The sequence below is a fragment of the Cetorhinus maximus genome, chromosome 9 (genome assembly GCF_964194155.1).
Source record: "Cetorhinus maximus chromosome 9, sCetMax3.hap1.1, whole genome shotgun sequence".
Taxonomy (NCBI): domain Eukaryota; kingdom Metazoa; phylum Chordata; class Chondrichthyes; order Lamniformes; family Cetorhinidae; genus Cetorhinus; species Cetorhinus maximus.
This window is the reverse complement of record NC_135887.1, coordinates 56,734,270-56,753,662: the sequence shown is the minus strand read 5'-3', so window position 1 is coordinate 56,753,662 and position 19,393 is coordinate 56,734,270. Positions and strand designations below refer to the sequence as shown.

General features: G+C 45.9%; 1 protein-coding gene across 1 annotated transcript in view; it reads left to right on the top strand.

Annotated features, from left to right (window-relative positions):
• Positions 1-10,875, top strand: part of dhx33 (DEAH (Asp-Glu-Ala-His) box polypeptide 33) — a 61,353-nt gene extending 50,478 nt beyond the window's left edge. Inside the window, exons 9-11 of the mRNA XM_078548766.1 lie at positions 1,270-1,473; positions 2,502-2,588; positions 10,403-10,875. Coding sequence (XP_078404892.1) covers positions 1,270-1,473; positions 2,502-2,588; positions 10,403-10,711 — 600 coding nt within the window. The 3' untranslated portion in view covers positions 10,712-10,875. The remainder of the gene's footprint in view (positions 1-1,269; positions 1,474-2,501; positions 2,589-10,402) is intronic.
• Positions 10,876-19,393: the final 8,518 nt, after the last annotated feature.

Below are 19,393 nucleotides of genomic sequence, written 5' to 3'. Positions count from 1 at the left end.
GGAAGACCTTTTAGAACAGAGATGAGGAGAAACTTCTTTAGCCAGAGAGTGGTGAATCTATGGAATTCATTGCCACAGAAGGCTGTGGAGGCCAGGTCATTGAGTGTATTTAAGACCGAGATAGATAGGTTCTTGATTGGTAAGGGGATCAAAGGTTAGGGGGAGAAGGCGCGAGAATGGGGTTGAGAAACTTATCAGCCATGATTGAATGGCGGAGCAGACTCGATGGGCCGAATGGCCTAATTTCTGCTCCTATGTCTTATGGTCTTATACCCTATAATTCCATTGATCTGTCTCTTGAACTGCCCCTATCTAAGCTATTCTTTGAATGCGATGTTAAACTGAGACCCTACCTGCCTGCTCATGGGGTTAGAATGCATCTTCAAGCTCCCATGATGTTGTTCAACAATGTTCCTAACAGCACTGTGGGTGTACCTACACCACATGGACTGCAGCGGTTCAAGAAGGCAGCTCACCACCAGCTTCTCAAGGGCAACTAGGGATGGACAATAAATGCTGGCCCAGCCAGCGAAGCCCACATTCCGTAAACGAATAAAACAAAGTTAGCTAGTTCTGTGACGAATAAAGCCAGTAATTCAGCAACAGGAGTTTACAGAGTTCTGGAGAGCATAAAATAGTTGCTGCTTTTGCTCGCAAACAGTTGCTGTAACTCAGTGGTTCATTGTAAGTGAATTACTTAGCAATTATATAAAAAGGCCATTGAGGTACTGGAGAAGATGCAAAAACAATCAAGAATGATACCAGACTCAGAGGCTGTAGCTGTCAGGAAAGATTGAACAGGCTGGCACTCTTCTGAAAACAAGAATGCTGAGTTGACCTGATCGAGACATTCAAGATTGTGGAAATATTTGTCAGAGTGGACGTAGGGAAGGTGTCGCCACATGTAGGGAGCACAGAACTGGTGTCACAAATATAAAATTGCTCCCAATAAATCCAAAGGGAAATTCAAGAGAAACCTTACCTAGAGAGTGGGTGAAATGCAGAATTCACCACCACAGTGAGTAATTGAGGCGAATAGCATTGATGCATTTAAGGGGAAGCTAGGTTAAACACACAAGAGAGAAAGGAGTAGATATATTCTGATGGTATTAGGTAAAGGAGGGTGGGCGGAGGCTTCTGTGCAACATAACCACTAGCAGAGACCATTTGGGCCAAATGGCCTGTTTCTGTCCTGTATATACTTTGTAATGCTCCTGAGAGACATTGTAATGCTTAACATAACTGAGTGCATGCTTCTTCTTGTAACAGACTCTCCTGCTGTCTCCAGAGTTTCACTGCACTGAAGAGGTCTTGACCATTGTTTCAATGCTTTCTGTGGATAGCATCCTCTACAATCCACATGCAAAACGGGATGAAGTGCACTGTGTGAGGAAGAAATTCATCTCTAGTGAGGGTGATCACATGACACTACTGAACATATATCAGGCCTTTAAACACGTCGGAGGACATAAGGTAATAAATATCCCTTTAAGTCTTTTGTGGAGAGAGCTCGAGAACATAGGAATTGCTAGATAAAGCAGAGCGAGACCCTTTGAAATCACCTTCTACCAACCTGGTTAGTTGTATTAAGCAATGAAAATGGAGTTATTGCCTAACAACAGCAATAATCTCCCAACAGTTAGTCCACAACAGACCCAGAATGAGTTGAGGGAAACCCTAAAGGTGGAAAGCTTTGACAGTGCTGTCAAGCGGCACTTACCTGCTAATAACCTGCTCATCGATGCTCAGTTTGGGCTCCATCAGGAACACTCAGTTCCTGATCTCATTACAGCCTTAGTCCGAACAAGGGCAAAAGAGCAGATCTCAAGAGGTGAGGTGAGAGTGACTGCCCTTGACGTCAAGGTAGCATTTGACCGATTGTGGCATCAAGGAGCCCTATAAAAATTGAAGGCGATACAAATTGGGGAAAAATTCTTCACTGGTTAGAGTCATACCTAGCACAAAGGAAGATGGGTGTGGTTGTTGGAGGTCAATCATCTCAGCTCCAGGATATCACTGCAGGAGTTACTCAGGGTAGTGTTCTGGGCCCAACCATCTTCAGCTGCTTCATCAATGACCTTCCTTCCATGTAACATGTTTGGAATATATATGTATATATTGTAATATGCATTCGTTGTTCAATACCAATAGTATAAAAGTTGTGTTTTAAATATTGGTTTTGGGTTACAATGTTGGCCTCCCATGTGGACAGGATTCAACTTGACAATGTGAAATGGCTACTAGTACTTACAGTCTAAATTTATCCAGAAGGAACAGCACCTGGATAAGCTGCAGTTATCTGGGGATTGTTGCTCAGTACCATTGAGCACCTTGAGACAAACAGTTGGAGAGGGGGGGAATTGATGTGGTCCCTAGGTTGTAGGGTGCATTGCAGTTTCTCTGATTACTGAAGCAGTCGTGTGCCTAACAAACACACACACATATTTATAAATATTATATATATCTATAATTTTCCATTTTTGTTTTGTCTAACATCTCAGGAATGGTGCAGAGAGAATTTTGTGAATAGTCGGAACATGGCAATGGTGGCAGAAGTTAGAAGTCAACTGCGCGAAATTTGTGCAAAGGTAAAAGTGGATTTCTCACCAGGTCAAATACTTCCTGCAGTGGGCGGCTGAATTGATGTTGGTGCTAGTTTTCTCTTGGATACTAGGCAAAGCAGCCCAACATGGCTCTACCCCACAGGCAAAGGAAGTGCCTGGCCTGCTGGGCTCATCATGGCTGAGGCTGTAACAAACTTGCATATAAACAGCAAATTAATTTCAGTAAAACTAAACGAGTTGGTGAATTTTGGGAGAAATACTAAAAATCTAAATGCGATAGAGGAGCAAGGCGAATCTAGGGATATAGATACACAAATCATTAAAAATAGAAACGCAGGATAACAAAGCTGAAAGTACAAACAAAGCTCTGGGGCCATTTCTAGAGGGACAGAATTCAAAAGAAAAAATGTGACATTGATTGATACAAACTTGATCAGAGGTACTTTTCAGACTGGGTGGAGTATATACTTTGGAAGGGATTTGTTTTGGGACCAGTGCTCTTTTTGATATATATGACTGATGTGGGCTTGGGTATACAGGGCTCAAATTTCAAGTTCTCAGTAAATATGAAACTCAGAAAGGTAGCAAACAGTGAGGAGGAGAGTACAGATTTCAGGAGGGCATAGGTAAAATGGCAAGACAGATGACAGATGAAATTTGCTGCAGGGAAGTGTGAAGTGATGGATTTTGGTACAAAGAATGAGGAAAGGCAATATGAATTAAACTATACAATTTTGTAGGTGGGCCCAGGAACAGAGAGTGGGGGTTGCCGACGGGGAGGTGAATGTATTCAAACCTTTGAAGGTGGCAGGACAGATTGAACAAGCTGTTAAAACACTGTGGTTAGGCCTCAGCTGGAGTTGAGTTCTGGGCACTGCAATTTACAAAGGATGTCAAGAGCTTGAAGATGGTGCAGAAGAGATTTACTACAGTGATGCCAGGGATTAGGGACTTGTGGGAGATGGTAGCATAGTGGTAATGTCACTAGACAAGTACTCCAGAGGCCCAGGCAAATGATCTGGGGACATGGGTTCAAATCCAACCACGGCAATTAAGAACATAAGAACATAAGAAATAGGAGCAGGAGTAGGCCATTCAGCCCCTCAAGCCTGCCCTGCCATTCAATAAGATCATGGCTGATCTGCCCCAAGCCTCAACTCCTCTGTCGTGCCAACTTCTCATAGCCCTCAACTCCCCAATATTTCAAAAATCTATCTACCTCCTTTAAATACTTTCAGTGATCTCGCCTCCACAAATCTCTGGGGTAGAGAATTCCAGACATTCACTACCCTCTGAGAGAAGAAATTCCTTCGCATCTCAGTTTTAAATGAGTGCCCCCTGATTCTGTAACTATGTCCCCTAGTTCAAGATTCCCCCACTAGTGGAAACATCATCTCAACATTTACCCTGTCAAGCCCCCTCAGAATCTTGGATGTTTCAATAAGATCACCTCTCATTCTTCTAAGCTCTGATGAATAAAGGCCTAATTTTTTTGGCCGTTCTTGATAAGTCAACCCCTTCATCCCAGGAATCAGTCTAGTGAATCTCTTTTGAACTGCCTCCAATGCCAGTATATCCTTTCTTAAATACGGAGACAAAAACTGTACACAGTACTTCAGGTGCGGCCTCACCAACAGTTGTACAGTTGTTACAAGACTTCCCTATTTTTAAACTCCAACCCCCTAGTAATATAGCCCAAAATTCCATTTGTCGCCTTAATTATTTGCTGCACCCGCATGCTAACTTTTTGTGTTTCATGCACAAGAACACCCAGATCCCTCTGTGCGTGGGGAGTCTCTCCCCATTTAAATAATAGTCTGCCTTTTGTTTCTTCCTATCAACATGCATGACCTCACACTTTCCTACATTAAACTCCATCTGCCAAGTTTTTGCCCACTCACTCAACCTAGATTCCTTATGTCCCCAACACAACATGCCCTCCCACCTATTTTTGTATCGTCAACAAATTTGAATACATTACACTCTGCCCCCTCCTCCAAGTCATTAATATAGATAGTAAATAATTGAGGCCCTAGGACTGATCCTTGTGGCACTCCGCTAGTTACATCTTTCCAACCTGAGGAAGACCCATTAATCCCGACTCTGTCTTCTGTGTGCTAACCAATCCCCAATACATTACCCCCAATACCGTGAGCTCCTATTGTGTGCAATAACCTTTTATGTGGTACCTTATCGAATGCCTTCTGGAAATCCAAATCTACATTTACCAGTTCCCCTTTATCAACTCTGCTTGTTATATCTTCAAAGAACTCTAGAAAATTTGTCAAACATGATTTCCCTTTCACAACACCATGTTGACTCTGTTTGATTGCATTAAGCTTTTCTAAATGTCCTGCTATTTCTTCCTTAATAATGGACTCTAGCATTTTCCCAACGACAGATGTTAGACTGACTGGCCTATAGTTTCCTGCTTTTTGTCTCCCTCCTTTCTTGAACAGGGGCGTCACATTAGCGGTTTTCCAATCCGTTGGGACCCTCCTGGAATTCATTGAGTTCTGGAATATTTTGACCATTGCCTCCACTATCTCTGCAGCCGCTTCCTTTAAAACCCTTGGATACAGGTCATCAGATCCTGGCGACTTGTCTGCTTTTAGTCCCATTAGTTTGTCAAATACTTTGTCCCTCGTGATAGAGACTGTTACAACATCTTTCCTCCCTTTAGCTCCTTGCTTATCTGATATTTTTGGGATGTTTATACTGTGAAGACCGATGCAAAATATTGGTTTAAATTATCTGCTATTTCCCTGTTTCCTGTTATCAATTCTCCAGTCACATCCTCCAAGGGTCCCATGCTCACTTTAGCCATTCGCTTTCTTTATATATACCAGTAGAAGATCTTGCTGTTTGTTTTTATATTTCTTGCCAGTTTAGTTTCATAATCAATTTTCTCCCTCTTTATTAGCTTTTTAGTCATCTGCTCCTGGTTCCTAAAAAAAAATTCCCAAGACCTGGACAATATAATATCCAGGCTTGGGCTGACGAGTGGCAAGTAACATTTGCATCACACAATGACCATCTCCAATAAGAGAGAATCCATCCATCACCCCCTGACATGAACGTTGTTGAATCCCCCACTATCAGCATCCTAGGGGTTACCATTGACCAGAAAATGAACAGGACTAGCCATATAAATACTGTGGCTACAAGAGCAGGTCAGAGGATGGGAATCCTGTGACGAGTTACTCATCACCTGACTCCCCAAAGCTTGTCCACTATCTACAAGTCAGGAGTGTGATGGAATACTCTCCACTTGCCTGGATGAGTTCAGCTCCAACAACGCTCAAGGAGCTTGACACCATCCAGGACAAAGCAACCCACTTGATTGGCACCCCATTCACAAACGTTCACTCCCTCCACGATCAACACACAGTGGGAGCAGTGTGATAGCGTAGTGGTATTGTCGCTGGATTGGTAATCCAGGGTAATGCTCTGGGGACCAGGATTCGAATCCTGCCACGGCAGATGGTGGAATTTGAATTCAATAAAAATCTGGAATTTAAAGTCTAATGACAACCATTGTTGATTGTTGTAAAAACCCATCTGGTTCCCTTTAGGGAAGGAAATCTGCTGCCCTTATCTGATCTGGCCTACATGTGATTCCAGACCCACAGCAATGTGGTTGACTCTTAAATGCCCTCAGAACTAGGGATGGGCAATAAATGCTGGCCTGGCCAGAGACACCCACATCCCATGAACGAATAAAAAAAATACACTGCAGGAACTCACCAAGGCTCCTTTGACCGCTACCATCTAGAAGGACAAGGGCATCAGACACGGGAACACCACCACCTGGAAGTTCCCCTCGCCACCCTGACTTGGAAATATATCGCCGTTCCTTCACTGTCACTGGGTCAAAACCTTGGAACTCCCTCCCTAACAGCACTGTGGGTGTACCTACACCACATGGACCGCAGTGGTTCAAGAAGGCAACTCACCACCACCTTCTCAAGGGCAATTAAGGGTGGGCAATAAATACTGGCCTAGCCAATGATGCCCACATCCCATAAATGATGAATTAAAAGGAAAACCCCTTGTTCACTTTTTAAAGCAAGATACAACTTTTACAGTCCTCCAACCCTCTGGCACCACACCTGCATCCAGTGAGGATTGGAAAATGGTCAGAGCTATTCCTCCTATTTCCTCCCTCACTTCTTTTAACAGCCTGGGGTACATATGATCCACCCTTGGTGATTTATCCACTCTGAAGAATGCTAACCCCCTTATTACTTCCTCTCTCCCTATATTTATCACATCCATTATTTCACACTCCTCTTCCTTAACTACAATGTCTGCATTGACCCCCTCTTTTGTGAAGACAGACGCAAAGTATTCATTAAGAACCATACCCACCTCTGCACACCAGTTACCTTTTTGATTTTTTTATGGGCCCTTCTCTTTCCTTAGTTATACTCTCATTCTTAATGTATTGAGAAAACATCTTAGGGTTCTCCTTGATTTTGTTTGCCAATATTCCTTCATTTCCTCTGTTTGCTTTCCTAATTTCCTTTTTGATTCCACCCTCCTCTTTCTCTACTTCTCTGGTTTGCTGTAGTTTTGAGTTCTCAGTGTTAGACACAAGCTTTTGTCTTCTGCCCTATCTTACCCTGAAATCCTTGGCATCCAGGGCGCTCTAGATTTGGCTGTCCCACCCTTTTTCTTTGTTGGAACATGTTTACTCTGAACCCCTTGGATCTCCCTGTTGATTCCCTCCCACTGCTCTGACACTGATTTACCTTCAACTAGCTGTTTCCAGTCCACTTCGCTAAATCACTCCTCAGCTTGGTAAAATTGGCCTTGCCCCAATTTAGAACTTTAACTCTTGTTCTATCTTTGTCCTTTTCCATAATTATGTTAAAATTAACTGAATTATGATCACTACCACCAAAATGCTCTCTCACTGCCACTCCTGCCATCTATTCATTTCCTAAAACTAAGTGCAGAACCTTGTTGGACTTGCTATATACTGGCCAGAAAAGTTCTCCTGAATACACCTTAAGAATTCTATTCCCTCTGTTCCTTTTACACTAAAACTATTCCAGTTAATATTGGGGTAGTTAAAATCCCCTACTAATACTACCCGATTGTTTTTGCACTTCTCAGAGATTTGTCTACATATTTGCTCTTCTACCTCCCTCTGACTGGGGGTCTAAAGTACACTCCCAGTTGTGTGACTGTCCCTTTTTTTGTTCCTAAGCTCAATCCATGCTGCCTCATTTGATGGTCCTTCTAACATATCATCCATCCTCAAGTGTTGTCGTTTCTTTGACCAAAATTGCCACCCCACTTTGTTTTTTTTCCCTCTCTCTATCTCTTCTGATAACTCTGTAACCAGGAATGTTGAGCTGCCATTCCTGTCCCCCTTTAAGCCATGTTTCTGTAATAGCTGTGATATCATACTGCCACGTTTCTATCTGTGTCCTCAGCTCGTCTGCTTTATTTGCTCTACTCATTGCATTGAAGTAGATACCCTTGAGCACTGCCAAACTTATTTTTCATTTTCCAATCTTTCTTTCCTCTGCCTTTCAAATTCTTTCACTAACCTTCTGCCTTCCATTTCCAGTTCTGATTTTGCCCCATCTAACTTTACCCTCAGGTTCCTATCCCCCAGTCAAACTAATTTAAATCCTGCCCAAAGGCGCGAGCAAACCTCCCCACAAGGATATTTGTCATGGTGCAAACCGTCCGGCTTGTACATGTCCCACCTCCCCCAGAACTGGCCCCAGTGCCCCAGGAATCACCTGGTTCCTTCTTAAGCTACGGGGTGACCACATCTATAAACGTGCTATCCATGAAGCGCTCAGCCTCTCGGATGCTCCGCAGTGACATGAGCTGCTGCTCAAATTCCAAAACCCGAAGCTCAAGCTGCCAAAACTGATGACACCTCCTACACAAATGGTTATCCAGGACATGGGAAGTGTTCTGGATTCCTATGTTGCACAGGATGGGCCCTCTCGAGGTTGGAGCAGCCCTGTCATTCTGCTACTCATTAATAACCTAATGCGAATAAAACTTACTCCTAATAAATGTTACCAATACCATTAAAGGTTACCAATATTAAAAACCTTGCTACTCACAATAAACCTTACTATTACTGAGAAACCCTACTAATACTTAATAGATCTTACTAGGAATTACACGAGACTCACTAACCTGTTATTGATGGGTTTTTTTTGTACTTAAACTCTGTTGTTTAGCATCGGTCCCTAAGCAGCAATACTCAGCTGCCAATCAATTTACTACGTTCGTGTGATGTTGCGGTTTGATTTTTTTCCCCAAAGCTGATGTTGTGCAGCAGCTGCTTCACTTATCCTTTCCCCCTCCGGTGTGTTGTATGGCCGGTCCGCTGCCTCCGCTTTCTCCCTGGTAACTGCCCAGTTTAGACAGGATAAATAGGAAATACTCACCAGCCAATCACTTGCCTGCTTTCCTGTGATGTCAGACTTTGATCATTGTTTCCGAACTCAAATCCACAGACTGGAGCGGCCCTCCTCCCCCTTTCTGAGTTGGCACCCCCCCTCGCTCTAAACCCCCCCCAACCCTCCCGAGGGGTCTTCGCTCTTCCCACCCTCCCCCGAAGTGGCCTTGCTCTTCCACGCCACCCCCCGTCTCCCCAAGAGGGTCTCACTCTTTTCCCCTCTTCCTCCCCCAAGGAGACCTTTCTTGTCCCTCAGTTCAAGGGCACTCAGGACCTTGACCTCCTTACTAACCTTGCCAGCGATGCCCACATTGCATGAAAGAATAAGGAAAAGAAAGTTTAAGGACTGACTGTAGAAATTGGGTACAGAGATGGTTAAGAGGAAGTTTGATAGCGATGTTTAGATCGTGAATGTTTATTATGTGGCATTTTACCAAATGCTTTTTGAAGATTGATTTACACAGGGTCAACTGCACTACCCTCAACTCTCTCCATTACTTCAAGGAACTCGATCAAGTTAGTCAAATCCAATTTGCCTTCAGTAAATGTATGCTAGCTTTCATTTATTTGCCCATACTTTTTCTCATTTTGCCCTGAATTATTGTTTCCATAAGTTTCCCCATCACTGACGTTAGGTCAACTGGCCTGCAATTGCTGGGATTTTATTCTTCCCTTTATGGGAGTGACATTTGCCCACTGGCAGTACCCCCATATCTAAAGGCTGAAAGATTGTGGCCAAAGCCTCTGCAATCTCCACCCTTAACTTCCCACAGTAACTGGCTGCATCCTGTCGGAACCACATGACATTTCGGTTCTGAGGACTGCCAGCCTTTTAAGTACACTGCCTTTATTTTTATCTTAAATGTTATATGTTGATGGATGGAGTGAAGTAAGGTGGAAGGAGGCTTCCACATAGGAGTATAAGCAGCAGCCTAGATCTGTTTGGCTGGATGGCTTGTTTCAATGCAGTAAATTTACGTTATTCATGGCATTGTTATCATATTATTAAAATAAATTATTTAAAAATTATTTATTTTGCCCATCTCTCCTTGAGCCTAAAGGTTTGTGAGATATCTTAAATCACAGGAAGTCCTCAGTTACTGTGTCAGTTACTGCCTGATGGGCTGTTAAAGCAAAGTGGCTATCAGAGTCTGCTGCCATTGGCATCCACACAATGAACTGTGTTCATTGTGCAGTGTTTGGGGCTAGGGAAGCTGGTTGATTTTCTTATTTTGCAGCCCAGGGCTGCTGCTGTCAATTGGCACAGTCCTTCTACCAAACTCAGTCCCAGGCATTCCTAGCCTTTCTGCTTCAGTTACCAAACTGCAGAGTTGAGTTCTTTAATTGATTCAGATTGAAAGTACATTTGTGATGATCTGATTTGAATTTGTTTTTATTTTAGTTTGGAGTTCGTTTGGTGTCTTCTCGCTCAGACACTGGCAACATCCGGCGGTGCTTGGCTCACGCTTTGTTTCTGAATGCCGCAGAGCTGCAGCCGGATGGGACATACGCAACCCTGGACACTCGGCAGCATGTGGCTATCCACCCCTCCTCAGTCCTCTTCCACTGCAAACCTTCCTATGTTTTATACAATGCGCTACTCCACACTTCCAAGTGCTACATGCGGGACTTGTGTGTGGTGGATGCCGACTGGCTATATGAGGCAGCCCCAGAATACTTTGGCAGGAAGTTAAAAGGAGTAAAAAGCTAATACATCTGAGAAAGCCCAAGTGCAATGACTGCTTTCAACATATCTGCTGTAGAGAGGAGCATTGTTGGTTTCAGGAAGGCAAATAACCACAGAGCTTTGTGCGGAGAAATCTGCCTCATTACAAGTAATGCAGTTATAAACAAAGCGGTTCTTGTATGAACGAACACAGTGTGATGCATCATTGGGCTTTTCTGATTAATCTTTTTACAACCTGATACAGCATCAGTGGAGGAAGTGCACTGGCCAACGATACTTACCATTTATGGTATTAAATGTTGCTGTAACCGGTTAGTCTGTGGTGGAGTTGAGCTTTAGAATTAGAACTATTTTTAACAATCAACTAGAAGGGATGTAATGAGTTTTAGCTTTTTATCAGCTTCTCCTTGAATTGTGAGATCTTGGGGAAATTCATTGCGCTATGCAATTGGGAATGAGTGTATACATGTGTACACACTTAACATGCTCAATCTAGTAGTTTTGGAACAAAAACTTTGAATGATTACTCACTGAACTCGGGGTTGCCCATCTGTTTTCTTTATCTGACTGCTGTGTTATTCTGTGCTGGCATACTTTGATGTTTAATTCAATCAGAGATCATTAATATTAAACTCGGAGCTTATTTAATGGGATTATATCAGAAGGAGCTGGAATTGATCTCATTGCCCGAGTTAGGGAAGGGAAGGAATGGCCTAGATTCCTACTGCCAGTTATAAGAAGAGTGACCCCACCCTCCCACCGGTTAGAGACCATGTAGTTGTATCTGAGAAGCACAGGTCAATTGTGATCCCACAGTCAGGTAACAGTTATGTTCCTAGTTTTACGAGTCACATGCAGAGTGACCAGAGTGAGGTCAGAGTCATTACAGTAAAGGAGGAGGCTATTCAGCCTGTTGAATCCATACCTACTCTTTGTAGAGCCGAATCAGATCCATTCTCCTGCTCTATCCCCGCAGCTCTGCAAGTTTACTTCTCTCAAGTGCCCATCCAATTTCTTTTTGAAATCATTCATCGGTTCCACTTCTGCCATCCTCTTAGGCAGAGTGTTTCAGGTCATTACCACTCACTGTATAGAAAAGTTCTTTCTCACATTGCCACTGCATCTCTTGCCCAAAACCTTAAACCTCTGTCCCTACCCCTTGTACCATCAGCTATGAGAATAGATGTTTATCTACCTTATCTCCAAGGAGAACAACCCCAGCTTCTCCAACCTAACCTTCTCACTAAATTCCATCATCCTTGGAACCATTCTGGTAAATCTCTTCTGCACCTGCTCAAGGACCCTCACATCCTTCCAAAAGTGTGGCGACCTGAACTGGGTGCAATACATGGTGCCCAGAGGCCTAACAGAGCTTCAGCATATCTTCCCTGATTTTACACTTTTATGATGCCCATGATCATAAATGTTTTGCTAACTACTCTCAGTACGGCCTGCCACCTTCAAAGATCTGTGCACATCCACCCCCAGGTTCCTCTGTCCCTACATATTCTTTAGAACTGTTCCGTTAAGTCTATATGGCCTCTCGCTATTCCTTCTCCCAAAATGCATCACCTCGCACTTCTCTGTACTAAACTCCGTCTGCCTGTTCTGTTAGCCTATCTATGTTCTATTGCTACACTTTGGAGTTTGCTATCATTGACAAATTTTGAAATCTTACCCCATATTCCAATCAATAAATCATTTAAATATCAAAAAGAACAGTGGTCCTAGCACTGACCCTTGGGGAACATCACTGCCAATCATTATGACCTCTGTAGAGACTGATAATTTTGAGATTCAAAGTTACTAGCTGAAAGAATGGCGCAACAAGAGTTCATGTTTTAAAACATTTACTGTAACAAATGACTAAAAAAAACCATTGACAGAACACTATTTTCTTACTTATCACATCGCACTCTCCATAGAATTACAGTCCTTATAGCAAACAATCACAGTTCAGCTTGTTCATTGAGTAGTACTACAAGTGACCGTCTCCAGGCACTTTCCTCGGTTTTCAGAGAGTGCCCTAAACCCTGCTCCGATCATTCTTCTTTCCCCGGCCATGTCAGAATGAATCTCCTTAGACGCTTGCAGCATGCGTCTCTTCAACTAAACACCATCTCCCTCCCGCATCCGGCTGTGATAATTTGCAAATCCATGCAGCTAGAACTGCTGTCTGCCTGAGATTCATTGATTTGTAAGGAAGCCTGTAATCTGGTCTCAAGAATGGCTTCTTCTGCCCTCTTCCCCATGGCAATGTGAAACACGTTAGCCTTGTATCTAGGTAGAAATGATAATCAGCTATCCTTGAGAGCTCAACTCTCTTTCATCTTAAAGGTAAATGGACAGTTTATAGCACCTGGAACCTTCAACACCTTTGTGGGACTTTGGGAGACTCTGCCTATTGTAAACTCAGGGACTGCTACCATTGTTTCCAAGCATAAATATCTTGCACCTTCTTCCCAATAAAACAATCAAAGCCTTCCTTTGATCTCTAACAATCAAACTACCCAGGCTTACTGTCAAGTAGACTGTAGAACAGGTCACATGAACCCCTTCATTTACCCTAAATTTAAAGCTACAGTTCCAAAATACAGTTTCTAATATAACACCAACCTAAGAACATAAGTAGGAGGAGGAGTAGGCCATTCAGCCCTTTGAGCTTGCAATGCCATTCACTAAGATCGTTGCTGACCTGATTGTTTTCTCAACTTCACTTTCCTGCCTGCCCCCATAACCCTTGACTCCCTTGTCAATCAAAACTCTGTCTAACTCAGCCTTGAATATATTCAATGACTCAGACAGCACTGCTATCTGGGGAAGAGAATTCCAAAGATTAGCAACCTTCTGAGAAGAAATTCTTCCTCATCTCCATCTTAAATGGGAGACCCCTTATTTTTAAACTGTGTCCCCCCTCGTTCTAGATTTCCCCATGAGGGGAAACATCCTCTCAGCATCTACCCTGTCAAGCCCCTTCAGAATCTTAAATGTTTCGATAAGATCACCTCTCATCCTTCTAAACTGCTCAACCTTTCTTCATAAGACAATCCTTTCACCTCAGGAGTTAATCTAGTGAACCTTCCCTGAACTGCTTCCAATGCAAGTATATCTCTAAGACCAAAACTGTATGCAGTATTCTATGCCCTATACGTTGTAACAAGACTTCCCTACTTTTATACACTGTTCCCTTTGCAATAAAGGCTATTTGGCTTTCTAATTACATGCTGTACCAACTACCTGCTAACTTTTTGGGATTCCTGTATAAGGAGACTCAGATCCCTCTGTACCATAGTATTCTGCAGCTTCCGTTTAAATCATATTTTGTTTGTCTATTCCTGCTAACAACCTCACATTTTCCCACATTATACTCCATCTGCCACTCACTCACTTAACCTATTTCCCTTCACAGACCATGTCCTCATAACTTGCTTTCCCACCTATCTTTGTATCATCATTAAATTTGGCTGCATTACACTCTGTCCCTTCATCTAAGTCATTAATATAGATCATAAAAGGATTGTTGAGACCCTAACACTGACCCCTGTGGCACCCCAATAGTTACGATTTGCCAGCCTGTGAATGATCTATTTATCCTGACTGTTTCCTGCTTTCTAGCCAGTCTTCTATCTTTGCTGATAAACTATCTCCTACACCATGAGCCCTTGCCTTTTGCAGTAATCTTATGTGGCATCTTATTGAATGCCTTTTGGAAATCCAAATATGCTGCCCTGCAAGTTACAGCCTCAAAGAACTCTAATAAATTTTGTTAAACACTATTTTGTTTTCTCAAAACTATGTTGACACTGCTTGATTGTATTATGATTTTCTAAATGCTTAGCTACTATGACCTTAATAATGGATTCCAGCATTTTCCCATTGACATGTTAGACTAACTAACTTATACTTTCCTGCTTTCTGTCCCTCCTTTCTTGAATAGTGGTGTTACATTTGTGGTCTTCCCATCTGCTGGGGCCTTTCCAGAATCTAGGGAATTTTGGAAGATTGGAACAAATACATCCACTATCTCTGTAGCCACTTCTTTTAAGACCCTAGGATGCAGGCCATCAGATCCAGGAGATTTATCAGCTTTTAGTCCCACTAGTTTTGCACTTTTTGTCTTGTGATAGTGATTGCTTTAAGTTCCTCCCTTTTGTCCGTGGTTTTTTTTTGCTGTTATTATCGGGGTGCTTTTCATGTCTTCTACCTTGAATACAGGTACTAAATACTTCTTCAAGTCTCTGCCATTTCCTTGTTTCTCACTATTAATTCCCTAGTCTTATTTTCTAAGAGACCATTGACTTTAGCTACTCTCTTCCTCTTCCTTATACTTGTAGAAGCTCTGACTGCTTTTATATTTCTCACTAGTTTATTCTCATTTTAATTTCTGCCTCTTTATTATTGTTTGTCATCCTTTGATTTCTAAAAGTTCCCAATCTCCTGGCCTATCACGAATCTTTGCAATATTGTATACCTTTTCTTTCCATTTGATACCATGCTTAACTTCCTTATTTAGCCATTGATGGTTCATCCTGCTTGTAGAGCCTCTTTCTCAATGGAATATATCTTGAGTGTTATGAAGTATGTTCTTAAATGTCTGCCACTATTTATCTATCATCTTTTAACTTATTTTCCCAGTATACTTTCGTAAACTGTCTTCATACCTTTTAAGTTTAAGACACTAGTTTTAGACCCAAGATTCTCAAACTGAAATTCCATCAGCTGATGGTCCCTTTTCCTTCAAGGATACTTTACTATGAAAAACAACCATTTACCACAACTCACTGCTTTCCGTCCTTAAATCTATTTTTTTTATCCAAGCTGAAACTGATCCACCTTTTCCAGGAGCTTCAGTTTTGTTAACTATCCTTTTATATGGACCTTTGTCAATTAGGTTAGTCAGACATGAGCTGACTTTTACAATCCGTGCTAACTCAAATCTCCCCAAGTGCCCCTGTTGATTTTTTCCCTTATTATTTCTAAAAGCCTCTACTACAGATATTAAAGTGACTGACCTATACTTATCTAGGAATGTCCTTACACCCTTTGTTGAATCAGGCTGTCAGATTTGCCTCTTCCCAATTGTCAGGCACCTCCCCTATTTGGGGAAGATTTGAAAGATTGTGGCAAGCCATTCCATTATTTCTTCCCTTTTTGGGATTCAAGCCCCCTGTCCAGGTTTCTTATATGCTGTAAGCGTAGCCAGCCTTTCCAGTATATCCTGCCTGTCAATTATCACCCTATCCAATACCTCTACCATCTCTGCTACGACTGATGTTTTCAGGGCATCCTCTTCCTTACTAAACACTGATTCAAGTTACTCATTAAGTAGATAGAAGCCCTCCACCTCTAAGCATATATCTCTTTGCCCCTAATAAGACCCACCATTCCTCTTACTCCTCCCTTACATGCCAGTAGAAGATTTTTGGGTTATCTTTAAGTTAACTGCAATTCTACTCTCATTTTCTCATTGCCAGTCTTTTTTTTCTTGTCATTCCCCCTCTCAACTTAGTGCACCTGGCTTGGTTCTCACTTTAAGAATTCACCTACCAGTGCATCCTGCACCCTGTTCTTTAATTTCATCATATTCTCTATCTCCCTCGTCAGCCAAGGAGTGCTGGCTTTGGTTCCTTTATGTTTCACCCTTGTTGGAATGTAACCTGTACCTGAAACATTTCCTCCTTAAAGATCACCTATTATTTCATTGCGACATTTCCTGCCAGGCTTTGGTTCCATTTTATCCTGGCTAGGTCCCTTCTCATCCCATTGAAGTTTAAGTTCCACTGTAGATTGTTCCTTACCCTTCTCCATTATTGTTCTAAACATTATGATGTGATGATCACTCTTACCCAAGTGTTCCTCCACAGGCAGCTGGTCCACCTCATTCCCCAGCACCAGACTCAGCAATCTTCGAAGAAAATTTGAAGATTCCGAAGAAGAGTCATATAGGACTCAATGTTAACTATTTCTTTTGATACAGATGCTGCCAGACCTGCTGAGCTCTTCAATGCTTTGTATTTTTATGCCCCCTTTCTAGTTGGGCCGATAACATACTGCAAGCTCTCCTGAACACATTTCAGAAATGCTTTCCCCCCTCCCCAACTTTCCCTTTACTTTTGTTCTATCCCAATTGATATCCCCCTAATATCACCACTCTGTAGTTCTTGCACACCTCTGTGACTTTTCCTGCATGTTTGCTCCTCTATTTCTCTCTCATTATTTGGAGGCCTGTAGAATGTCCCCATTAGTGTGATCATATGTATTTTACATTTCAATTCTAACCAAATAGATAAAATGTATCTTATGACTCTTAGGCTCCCAGGTTCCTAGGTTCCTGTGTGGCCTATTGCTGAGCTCAACAACTTGATATTTCTGTCTATTTATTCTACAGGATCTTGGGTGGTGTGGGCGGGGTGGGGGAATGCAAGGTCTCGGGCGGGGGCTGGAGGGGATGCAGGGTCTCGGGTGGAGTGCGGGGGGGGTGCGGGGTCTCGGGTGATGTGCGGGGTATCGGGTGATGTGCGGTGCGGGGTCTCGGGTGATAGGCGGGGTGCGGGGTATCGGGTGATGTGCGGGTTGGGGTGCGGGGTCTCGGGTGATGTGTGGGGCGGGGTATCGGGTGATGTGCGGGGCGGGGTGCGGGGTATCGGGTGATGTGCGGTGCGGGGTATCGGGTGATGTGCGGGGCGGGGTATCGGGTGATGGGCGGGGTGCGGGGTCTCGGGTGATGTGCGGGGTGGGGTGCGGGGTCTCCGGTGATGTGCGGGGTGGGGTGCGGGGTCTCGGGTGATGTGCGGTGCGGGGTCTCGGGTGATGTGCGGGGTCTCGGGTGATGTGCGATTTGGGGTGCGGGGTCTCGGGTGATGTGCGGGGCGGGGTATCGGGTGATGGGCGGGGTGCGGGGTCTCGGGTGATGTGCGGGGTGGGGTGCGGGGTCTCCGGTGATGTGCGGGGTGGGGTGCGGGGTCTCGGGTGATGTGCGGTGCGGGGTCTCGGGTGATGTGCGGGGTCTCGGGTGATGTGCGATTTGGGGTGCGGGGTCTCGGGTGATGTGCGGGGCGGGGTATCGGGTGATGGGCGGGGTGCGGGGTCTCGGGTGATGTGCGGGGCGGGATGCGGGGTATCGGGTGATGTGCGGGGCGGGGTGCGGGGTATTGGGTGATGTGCGGGGCGGGGTGCGGGGTATCGGGTGATGTGCGGGGCGGGGTATCGGGTGATGTGCAGGGCGGGGTGCGGGGTATCGGGTGATGTGCGGGGCGGGGTATCGGGTGATGGGCGGTGTGCGGGGTCTCGGGTGATGTGCGGGGCGGGGTATCGGGTGATGGGCGGGTTGGGGTGCGGGGTATCGGGTGATGTGCGGGGCGGGGTATCGGGTGATGTGCGGGGCGGGGTGCGGGGTCTCGGGTGATGTGCGGGGCGGGGTATCGGGTGATGGGCAGGGCGGGGTATCAGGTGATGTGCGGGGCGGGGTATCGGGTGATGGGCGGGGTGCGGGGTATCGGGTGATGGGCGGGGTGCGGGGTATCGGGTGATGGGCGGGGTGCGGGGTCTCGGGTGATGTGCGGGGCGGGGTGCGGGGTCTCGGGTGATGTGCGGGGTATCGGGTGATGTGCGGTGCGGGGTATCGGGTGATGTGCGGTGCGGAGTGCGGGGTCTCGGGTGATGTGCGGGGCGGGGTATCGGGTGATGTGCGGTGCGGAGTGCGGGGTCTCGGGTGATGTGCGGTGCGGGGTCTCGGGTGATGTGCGGGTTCTCGGGTGATGTGCGGGGTCTCGGGTGATGTGCGGGGCGGGGTATCGGGTGATGGGCGGGGCGGGGTATCGGGTGATGGGCGGGATATCGGGTGATGGGCGGGGTGCGGGGTCTCGGGTGATGTGCGGTGCGGGGTATCGGGTGATGGGCGGGGTGCGGGGTATCGGGTGATGTGCGGTGCGGGGTATCGGGTGATGGGCGGGGTGCGGGGTCTCGGGTGATGGGCGGGGCGGGGTATCGGGTGATGGGCGGGGTGCGGGGTCTCGGGTGATGGGCGGGGTGCGGGGTATCGGGTGATGGGCGGGGTGCGGGGTATCGGGTGATGGGCGGGGTGCGGGGTATCGGGTGATGTGCGGTGCGGGGTATCGGGTGATGTGCGGGGTATCGGGTGATGGGCGGGGTGCGGGGTATCGGGTGATGGGCGGGGTGCGGGGTATCGGGTGATGGGCGGGGTGCGGGGTCTCCGGTGATGTGCGGGGTGGGGTGCGGGGTATCGGGTGATGGGCGGGGTGCGGGGTCTCCGGTGATGTGCGGGGTGGGGTGCGGGGTATCGGGTGATGTGCGGGTTGGGGTGCGGGGTATCGGGTGATGTGCGGGTTGGGGTGCGGGGTCTCGGGTGATGTGCGGGCTGGGGTGCGGGGTCTCGGGTGATGTGCGGTGCGGGGTCTCGGGTGATGTGCGGTGCGGGGTATCGGGTGATGTGCGGGGTATCGGGTGATGGGCGGGGTGCGGGGTATCGGGTGATGGGCGGGGTGCGGGGTATCGGGTGATGGGCGGGGTGCGGGGTCTCCGGTGATGTGCGGGGTGGGGTGCGGGGTATCGGGTGATGGGCGGAGTGCGGGGTCTCCGGTGATGTGCGGGGTGGGGTGCGGGGTATCGGGTGATGTGAGGGGCCTCGGGTGATGTGCGGGGCCTCGGGTGATGTGCGGGGGGATGTGGGATCTCGGGGGATGCGGG